A 10520-nucleotide genomic window follows, 5' to 3' on the forward strand; every position below is an offset into this window, starting at 1 on the left:
AATACTCCCCAGCGGGGAGGACTTTATGGTTTAGTAACCGTCCTCAACAGCGTTCATATTGTTTCCCCCAGCGCAGTCCTGCCTTGAGTGTCTGAAAGTACTACATCTTGGGTTCTGAGAATAAGTCCAAACACTTACTGAAAATAAGTTCAAGAAGCAAAAGCTATTTTCTACCTTTTAATTTAAATATATATACTGCAAGTTATAAGGACCCCCAGATCCCATTGTCCTTATTCAAAGGAAGAAGAACTGCTTTCAAGATCCAACTAAACCACCTTGAAAAGGTGGCTACCCACAGTGTCCCAGTCATTCACTGGACCTCCTGGAGTGAGGGAATGCGGCCAGGCCCTGGGAGGAGATGATCCACTCCACTGGACATCCAGAGATGGTGCCTTTGCAGTTCGGGCAGATTCAAGTTCTTTTCTGCTATGGAGTTCCCCAAATGCCCCTGGCTTTCCGAAGTCAAATACAGTACGGATTTCGGCCTCAGCGAAGGAAAAAGCGCGTATATGCGCGTGTGTCCTGGAGGGTGGGGGTCTGTTAACAAGTCAGCAAAGGGATTCGCCCACTGGATTCGCCCTCGGCTGGGACTTGCCCCAGTGCGGGGGTCCTGGGTATGGGCCGCCCTGGGGCGTCTGAACGCGACGCCTGCCCGGGAGGAACCTGCCCGCCCCCAGGCCCTTTGAGCTCACGCTGGCCGGCCGGCCGGATTCTGGCGTCCCCAGCCCTTCTTCCACTTCCCAGCCCTGGAGGAGCCCGGACAGAACAGGTTCGAGCGTCCAGTGGGACTGGCCCACCCTCGCCCGCGTTCACCCCCCCGCCCCGGGCCTTTGCATCTTCGGTCTCTAAGGCCACTTTTGGAGCCCGAGCCTCAAGCCCTGGAGCCCGCAGGGAGACTGCCCGGTTCCCGGCACCCCGCCGCGCCCCCTCGGGCCTTCCTCTGCAGCGGAGCGCAAGAGCGAGAGCGGCCGAAGATGCACAGCCCGCAAGCCCGGCCCGCTCCTCTAGCCTTCCGGCCAGGCTACCAGGAGCGCGCCGCTCCCTGGTTGAGGAGGACAGAGCCCGGCTGCGGACCCGCCGGCCGCGTGCTCGAGGGCCCGCTGCCCACGGCCTGGCAGGGCGCGGTGGAGGGAGGGGCCGAGAGCTCCCGGGCGGCGGGCGAGGCGGGGACCCCTGCGGCCGCCCCCCAGCCCCACGCCTAGGACGCGGCCGCTGCAGCGGGACTACTGTGCTGGGCTGTGAGTTTGTCTGGCAGCTTCTACTGAGCAGCTAATAGTATAACAACCCGGCTTTGATAAATCTGAACTAATTACCCCTCTTAATTAAAGTCTTTAGCAGTTGTTTCACTGTTTTGGCAAGAAAACAGGAGCGACTTGCAGTTAGAAAACACCAGAGCCCGAGCTCACAGCGGAGCTGCTGATTAACACTTGAAGCGTTTCAAGGACCTGGCACCCGCCAGAGTTTGGTTTTCATCCATGTTTCCTCCTTGAATGGAAGTATATTCGTCTATAAACACATACACGCATAAAAACACGGAGGCTCCCTCTGCCAGCTGTGCGGAGCTGTCAACATGTGCCTTCGGGATGCAAACAATAGATATCTTTCTGCATGCTGCTGTAATGCGCGGGTGGAAATACATGTAACGCAACGCTCCTAGGTACATTGTTTTCACCTTACTGTGCGCTACGGATATATCAGAAGGTCCAAGGCAAAGTCATGCTTCTGTGAGAAAAATACACATCTTCTCTCTCCGAATTTAACCAAATTTCATAACCTTGCCCAACGTTGTAACCCTTTGGAGAGATTATTTGCACCTTCAGATCAAAACATTAGGTATTATTAACCCAAAGTTCAGCTTTTAAAAAAACAAGGCAGAGCAGAGGGTCAGAACTAGGGATCTTTAACTGAATAATACAAACAAAGCCCTAAAGTTTGTTGATTAAATAAGCATTTTCCAATTATTTATTTCCAAAAGTCAATGAATCAACTTTCACGTGCAAGAATCAAAACTGAAATTCAGATTCATTAATAATGAAACACCCTTATCTAATACGTATGTGTATATGCATTATGTGTGTGCTCAAGAACGTGGAATGCACCTTTACAGGCACACACATCTATCTGTGTGTATATAGAACATACACACACTGTTTTGTTACGGCCGGGGAAGAGGAAATGACAATCAGCAGGCATTTTGAGATGGCAGAATCAACACAATGGAAATATATACAGTAATAATATTAAAATGGTGCAGCATTCCCGAGTAGAATAATACAGATCTCAATAAATACAGCAGAAATTTGCTTTAAAAACAAAATAAACAGCATCTCTCCACCCAAGATGAGAAGTCTTTCCAAATTAAAAGTATCGTAAAGCCAACCCTTCCAAATTTCTCATAATTGTTAGTGCCTATTTAGAATATAATACACAAAACCACTTAGCAGATGCATGCAAGAAGCAAAGGCCAGGAATGCAGAGGCTTCGGGCCCGCCCTAAAGTGCGGGGCCCATCATGCCCTGGGTTCTGCAGACGAGCTCGGACGAAGAGGTCCAGCCCCAGTCTGTGCTGCCTTGGCCGCAGGGTTCGGACCGGGGTTGGGAGGAGCCTTGGCGGAGATCACTGGTGGAGGCCGGGCTGCAGAGGCCCAGCGGGCGGCAGCGGAGCCTGCAGAGGCGGCAGAGTGGCGGGAGGCTGCTGCTGCAGCGAGGGTGGCGGGTCGCTGCCTGGTTCCCCCGCAGGCGTTCGGGCCAGCCCCAGGCTGCTGTCGTGCAGCTTACGGACGTGCTTCTTGAGGTCAAAGTTCCTGCAGAAGCCCTTGCCGCAAGTGGGGCAGGTGAAAGGCTTCTTGTCGTTATGGGTGTGCATGTGGAAAGTGAGGTTGTAAACCTGGTGGAAAGCCTTGTTGCAGATATTGCACTTGAACTGCTTCTCCCCGCTGTGGGTCAACTTGTGGTTCTTGTAATTCCCTGAAACAGACAAATGACAGGGATATGGCTTTTAAAACAGCTTGAAAAGGAGGGAGTGGATGCATGGTCGGAGGAGCGGAAGAGCAGGGGCCGCTCTAACAGCAGAGCAGGGCGACTGCTTCCCAAAGTGTATTTAGGAGACTAACAGTGAGGGGATTTCTGCTCCACTTTCATAACATTCATCAGTCCACTTATCTAAAGCAAGATCAGGCAGTTAAAAAGCAATGTCCCTCATGCCTTTCTCTAATATTAATCAGACCTTAGGGTAGGAGGTTAGAGTGACTACCTATGCCCCAAGTACCTAGTCGTACTTTAAAAATCGTTTTTCTAAAATATCCCTAAAAGATTTAAGTACAGCTCTCCCTAAGACCATCTTGACAGACAACGAATGTCTCCTGGGCTGGGTACCTTTCTGATGAAATCCTTTGCCGCAGAATTCGCACACAAACGGTTTGTAGCCAGCATGTATTCGAGTATGCGTGTTTAAAGTGGAACTTCTATTAAATGCTTTACCACACTGGTTGCATTTGTGAGGTTTTTCCTAAGAAAGATGGAGGAAAAGAAAAAAAATTAAAGTACTTCGTTATTATTGTGTGGAGTCCTGCAAGCAAAACACAGTAAAGCTCTAAAAGCTTTTACGCAGAACAAAGGCAAACAATACATGTCCCCCATCCAGCTAGCACCTTTAAGCAAATCTTATGCTAAAGAATAACTTTATTTGTCACCCCCAACACTTCAGAGGTACACCACATAAACTGAGGCAGATGTACACACCTGCGTGTGGATGATCTTGTGTCTGCACAGGGTACTGGCTTGTCGGAAGCCTTTTCCACACACTTTGCAAACGAAGGGTCTGGCTCCCGTGTGCACCGGCATGTGCCGGGTTAAGTTATAGTGTGCATTAAAGACCTTAAAATTAAACACCGTACAGAACATTAGCCAAACAAGCAGTTTGAAACCAAACTGGGCAGGGGGAGGCTAGGAAGTATAATATATATATGCAAATAATTAAGCCCAAAATAACAGGAAGAGAAGGAAGGAAAAAGGAGGGAAGCAAAGGATGGGAGGAAGAAAAGAAGAGGAAGAAAGGAGGGAAGGAAGGGAGGGAAAGGAAAGAGAAGGAAGGAAGGGACAGAGCTTCCCTCTGCGCAGTACTCGCCTTTCCGCAGACTTCGCAGGTGAAAACTTTGGGCTTGGCGTTAGGAGAGCTTCGGCTGAATTCCGAAGTTTTGAACGCGATCTTTTCCGACAGAAGCTGGGCGCTTTCTTTCATGTAATGCTGCAGCTGAGCCTGGGACAGGTCTTTGAAAGCTACTCCCGACGGGTACTTCTCCACCGCCGGGACCACCAGTTTATTCCTTTCGGCTAAATACGTTTTTGGCTGCGGGTGCAAAGGGGAACTGAGAAAGTAGGAGGCCACCGGGTGGATGTTCACTCCGGCAGCCGGATGGCACGGGCCGTCACCTCGGTTCAGGTAGCAGAGGGCGCCCATGGCGTGGAAGGAGGAGTGGTTGACCACACGCGGCCTTACCAGTTTGTACTGCTGCAGGGGCAGAGCATCGCGGGCCAGGTCGCCCTTGAGACTCAGGGCGCAGTTGAGCAGGTCGCTACAGCTGAATGCGGGCGCTGCAGGCGCCACTGCGGGTGCCGCCGGGACCTCGAGACTTGTCTTGCGCGTCTCCGGGCCTGTCGCTCCGGCCTTGGAGCTCGTGTCGTAGGCCACGGGCACGAAGGGGATCATGCAGGGTATCGTCGAGTTGAGATGCAGAGAATGCTTGGGGTCCGCTTTAGGCACGGCTCCCTGCAGGAAGTGGGGCACTGGCAGGGCCTTGGGCTCTGGGGTGCGCGCCATGATTCGCTCAATGGAGAACGCCAAGGGTTTGGGCGTGCTCATCACGTTGCCCCGGGCTGGAGCAGTCGCTAACATTTTGGTGGTCGCGTTGTGGCAGCTACTGTCCATGTTTGAGTCGCCAGCGTCTGTCAGCCAGGGCTGGGCTCCTCGGTCGTTGCCTTGTTCCCTGCTTGTCACAGACCTGCGGAGAGGAGGAAGGGCACCATCACCGCCAGCAGCCTCCTCCGCCTCCTCCCCAGCATCGCCAGCCGAACCTGCCTGCCCAGCCCAATGGACTCCTGCCAGCCCATCGCAGAGTTCTTGGCGCACCAATGACTCCGGGACAATCACTACTTATTTCTATCAATAGAAAGTGTTGTGTCAATAACGCAGCCAAGATCTCGCCAATCGTTAACTTCCAAGAGGAGAAGGTAAACTAGATAATTGCTCAATTCGCTTCCTACAGTCAACAGGAAAACTTTTTTTTTTTTTCCTCTGCAGTCAGTGGCTACTTTTCATTGGCGAGCGAGGTTCCTCCGCCCAGAAGGGGCGGGGGCGCTCTGGGCAGCTCCCAGCACCGCCCTTCGCGCGGGCCTCCGCCGCTTGCACTTCGCTACCCTCCGGCCGCCCCTCCCCCTGCTTCCTCTGTCTTTTTAATTCTCAATCTGCTTAACCAGGCTTGAGAGGCTAGGCAAATCCGAGATCAATTTTCTCGTTTAGCTCTAAGTGACATCATCTAAAATCATTGTGCAAGGGCTAAATAAGGAAACAGTCTAATTCAGGGGCAAATGCCAGGCTATATTTATCAAACGCCAGGCTTCAGAAAGCCTCGGCCAGGAAGCCTCCGGCAGCGAAATCCCAGGTTTCTTTGCTAGGTTCCGCTGGGCTGGGATCGGCCGCGCAGCCTCCTCCGCAGCCTTCTTCCTTCCTCCAGGGCGGGGGACGTTAGGCTTCTGGAGGCTGGAAGGAGTCTGGACCGTTGGGAAGACGCCAGCAGGTAACTGGCCTTCCCAAATGCCCCGGAGAACGAGCGGCCCTGGGGGGCTTGTTATGTTTGTGGTTTTGTAAAGGCGATGCCCAGGCAATAGGCCTGGGAATGACGCACTCTCATCCACAAAGTTGTGGACTTTCCAGGCGTAAGCGAGTGTGACACCTCAAGAAACCTTGATTCGTATCGGACCGGCCCGGGATACACACACACACACACGCACACACACACACACGAGTGCACACGAGTGCGCGCTTCCATGAGTTTCCACTGAGGGCGCGGGAAGAGCGTGTCATGTTCAGCTAGCGCTTTCCCCAGCCAAGCGTTTTCAGTACTGAAGGCCGAGCAGAGAAGGAAACCCTACAGTTTAGCGATCCCGCCTCGGCAGCCAGCGCCTGCGTGCCTCCTCCGAGCAGCGCGGGCTGCAGCCGGGCTGTCTGTGCGCCCCGGCGCGGCGAGAAGAGCGGCTGCCCCGCCACGCGCGCCTCCCGGAGAGCGCGAGGAGACCGAGCCCCAGCCGCGTCCCTCCACCCCCGCCAGGCCCCTCGGGGTGTGGCTCCGGGGCTCAAGGTCCTGGGGCGGTGAGGCCCAGAGTTTGCAGGGTTCCGGGAAGGCGCCAAGGGGCAGAGGCTCCGACTGTGCCGGCTCGGGCTTGTCGGCCGAGCACGCTCCTTCCTCGGGGCCGCGGGTTGCAAGCCTGAGATGGCGTGGAGCTGAGCTTTGGGGCCCGGCGCGCAGAGAGGCTGCGGGGAGCTGGAAGACGCTGCAACCCTGAGCTGGCGCTGGGAGGCGAAGGGAGAGCACAGAGCTGCAGACCCGGCGGCAGGCCTGGCTGTCTGCCGTTTATCTGGTGAGCAAACCCGAGCGCGTGGGTGTGTGTGACCGGTGACGGGTATGGCCAAGCCTGGTGTGAGAGCCGTGGCAGGGGTCAGCAGTGGGAGCGGAGGCGAGCTAGAAACCCGTGGGATGTTGAGTCCCTGACCAGTTTCACCCAAAGAGGCGAGGCCAGACCTCAAAAGGAGGAAACTGACCTCAGCGTCATCCTTTTGTGCCCCCTCCGCAGCACAGGCCAGGCCAAGAACCCAGACCCCTCAGCCCCAGGCTGGCTTTGCAGCCCCTGTCCAAGAAGCCCAGAGGAGGGAAAGGAAGAGGCCTGGACTGGGAACCACCCGGTGCCCAACTGCCAGGCAGAGCAGCTGGCAGGTGGAGGGGAAGCTGAGGGCGAGGAGGAGGGGAGTGAGTCCCATTTGAGGTTGCGGGTGGCCGGGAGGCCAAAGCCGCCGGGCTTAGCAGCTGGGCCTGGAATGCCTTCCTTCTGGTCGTCGGGTGGTTTCTGGCTGGGACAACATACAGCAGTGATCAAGGGCAGAAGGCAGCGAGCGCTGGCACCTGGGCAGAGCCGGGAAGCAGGCGACACGACCTGGAAGGCGCTTCGGAGCCCTCGCAACTGGAGTTTAGCCACTGGGGTTCCCTCAGACTAGAAATTTTCCTTCGTTTTGCTATTGGGGCCGCAAAATCTGTGTCCTCCGTTCCCATGCTCAGACAAAGGGCGCGGGACGGGCTTTGCTGGAGGGGCGGCGGGCGTGGGGGTGTCCCTGCCCCACAACAGATGGGTCGCAGTTAATACTTTAATTGCTGCCTTTTGGGGCGGATCAGGTTCCCTTTCCTACCTGCGGCTTCCCAATAGCGAAAAATCCCCCTCCTGCCGCATCCTCCGTCACAGGGCCAGCTTTAAAGAAAAAAGCAGAGAAGCAAGAGACATCCCAGCTCTGGAAAGCCGGGAGCGCCTAGCTGACTTGTACAACTCCCCGGCTCTGCAGCCTCACCTGCCTTCTCATCTGAGGCCACCAGTCTGCTTTACATCGGTGTGTCCCTCCCTCTTTCTTTCCCCCTCCCCCCGCTCCTAAGCAGTGAAAGAGCCGTCATTTGATCTCGGAAATTTCTCCTTCAATGGACACTAAATTAAAAAGGGAAAAATGTTGGTAAAGGGGTATACATGTTTTGTATAGTTAATATAACAGTTTGCTTTTCACTGGTCTTTTAAGGCTTTGCCTCTTTGGCAAGTGTTTGAAAGTGTCATTTGAGTCACACAAATGTGGCAAAGCATCAATTATGCTCTTCTCTTAAAATAGCCCTGGTCTTGCTAATCCTAAAGACTGAAGAGGTTCTTTACAAATCCAGACCTTGATACCCCAACATGTTAACGTTTTGCACCCAGACCTCAGCACACCTGTTAACTTTCTAAACTATATAAAGTAAGGGCTATCTTAACATACATTTAGGAGGGGTTACTTATTGCCTTGTCTCCACAGTAGTTTGTTTTATATCCAAACATTTGAAAAATGTAGGATATATTTGGTAAATTTAGAAGCTTCTAAAATGCTCCCACACTTAAAATTGTTTAAAGTACTAAAAGAGAACAAGAGGGGGCCTTGTTTGTTTTGTTAATGGCAAAATGGAAACTCTGTTATAGATGCTTTGTATTTTCTTGGAGAAGCCTATAATCCTCCCTTTTTTGTTCAGAAGTAATGATTAAGTGTTCCTCCCCTTCCTCACCTCAGAAAGGCAGCATTTCTTTGCCTTACCCATCCGCATTCAGTCCTGGTGGAAGTTGAGAATTTTAAGTGTTTCATTTGTCCTGAAAGTGCCAGAGCTGTCCTTCATAAAGAGAACAGAAAACATAAAAAGTCCTTCTCCTCCAAAATGATTAAAAGTTATCTTCTTCTAGGTAATCAAAGTTTTACTTCAATACTTCCTAAACTGTATTTTTTCTGTTCCTCAACAACTTGCATAATTTCCTTGGGATTTTTACTTAAGTCCCTGTCAGAAAGAAATGTAATTTCTGGTCAACATTACTGCAATTTTAAATGAAAACTAATATAACTCTTAAGTTACCAAGTAATCTACCATCTTTGTTTTTTCCTTAATAAGACAAAACACACTAATGAATTTTTTAAAAAGAGAAAAGAATTGTAAAACACTATAACAAACCCAACCTTCTGCTGAGTGGATTGCTTTGACCCTGGCCTTGTTTTTAAGATTTTCAGGCCAATCAGGCATTCCTAACCCCCACCCCTTCCCCAAAGCAAGCTGGGTTTCTTTGCTTCTTACTAACTTCTGTGAGCTAAAAGAGGGGGGGGAGGGAGAAGGAGGCATTATTATTATTAATCTGACCACCTCCCAGGCATCCAGACACAGTTACAATTTCTTTTGATTAAAAAATAGCACCAAAGGCTTCGCAGTTTACCTCCAGAACAGGGAAAACTTTCCTAAATTCCTCTACAGTCTTTATCTCTGGTCTTTTTTCTTTCTTCCTGGTGTGTGATGGAGAGAGGGTAGTGGGTAATGGAATAGGATACGAACAGAAAAAGTTCTGCATGGTTCAAGGAATGTCTTTCTTAGCATCTTAGACTACTTAAAATACAGTTACAGTGAGAACTAACTTTCCAGCATATAAGCAAACCTAGGGGCAGCAAGTTCAAATCTAAGGCTCCTTGTGCGATTTTAGTTAGCCTGATGACAACTAAAGCCTTCTTGCTAATTGTGTGTAACCCGTGAAGGTTAGTATCACAGGTTAGGAAAATGGAAACTCATTGAGCCTCCTCTCTTCGGGGGAGGAGAAAGGGGAGGGTTGTCTGCTGTTTGTCTCTAGAACTTTGCTGTTATGATTTCTTTCATATTAAAATTTCGTTTAAACCTAGCGTTATTAGTCTTCCCAAAACAGCATTTACATGTTAAATCAGTTTACAGAAGTAAGGAGTCCCACCCAACGCCTGAGCGGGGGAGGCGGCGGCAGGCGTTTCAGATAGCGATCACTGCGGCAGGTGGGTTTGGGCCCCTACGACTAACGCTGGGATTTTACCCGTTTCCACAGGCCCGAGAGTTTTGCCCCTCTGGACTGTGACGCCGCAAGTCAGGGCCAGACTGCATGGGAAGTTTATCAAGACGAAATTCAACTTCTCCAATCTTTTCGTGGGAGCCGCTTAACAGTCAAACAACAAAAAACAGCGAAGTGTTGCTTGTAATTTACAGCAGTTACTGAAATTTGAAAGGAGAACAATTAGAAGACACCCCAAACGTGGTACTTTGTTCCGCTTTGATAACAACGTGCCTCCAGTGATAGGAGAAACTGGTGAGCGAGACCGGCTGCTTAGCGTTTGCTGCGGTCCCCAGACGATTTTTAAAAGTCATTTTGTGGTCAAAATAAAAACCGTACTCAACACATAGCGCGACTCTTTCCTTGATGGTACCCACGGCGTTTAAAGCAGTTCTAATGTTATTTTCAACCTTTCTCCCTTAAATGATTCCATTAAATAAAGGTCGACAGTAGAAATTCAAATAACACAGAGCAAAGAATGAGCTCATAGGAGTAGACAAGCAATAGAGGTAAATCAACATCCTTGAGCCCAAAATCTCTGTAAGTCATTTATGAATTGTTACCTTCTCAACTCCGACCAACGGCCGCGGGCTCGGGAGCGCCCGGCGCGCCCCGCTCCGCCTCCGTGGGCGCGTGGCCCCCGCGTCCGTGGCTCCGATGGACCCCGGCAGCCGGCCCGGCGCGGGCTGGGGGGCAGAGGCGCCCGCCTCCTGCACGACTCTTGCCACAGCAGGGTCATTTCACAAACCCAGAGTGAAACCGCGCAGCGGAAAGCCCTCCGGCCGGGCTCTCCATCTCTGGGCCCCGAGCAGTGAGGCCCACGCTGGCCAGACTCCGGGGCCGGGCGCGGTGGCTCGC

At 51.9% G+C, this 10520-nt stretch overlaps 1 protein-coding gene across 3 annotated transcripts; it reads right to left on the reverse strand.

The window, feature by feature from the left end:
• Nucleotides 1-1953: 1953 nt before the first annotated feature.
• Fezf1 (FEZ family zinc finger 1) lies at nucleotides 1954-10520 on the reverse strand (the record flags this gene model as incomplete). 3 transcript variants are annotated; one of them, XM_005402320.2, is given in 7 exon segments in its annotated part: nucleotides 1954-2966; nucleotides 3375-3507; nucleotides 3741-3875; nucleotides 4126-4347; nucleotides 4498-4999; nucleotides 8342-8443; nucleotides 10226-10520. In XM_005402320.2, coding segments are annotated over 7 exon segments (1620 nt in total). In that variant the 3' UTR covers nucleotides 1954-2616.

The sequence above is a fragment of the Chinchilla lanigera genome, unplaced genomic scaffold (genome assembly GCF_000276665.1).
Source record: "Chinchilla lanigera isolate Chin_1 unplaced genomic scaffold, ChiLan1.0 scaffold00078, whole genome shotgun sequence".
Taxonomy (NCBI): domain Eukaryota; kingdom Metazoa; phylum Chordata; class Mammalia; order Rodentia; family Chinchillidae; genus Chinchilla; species Chinchilla lanigera.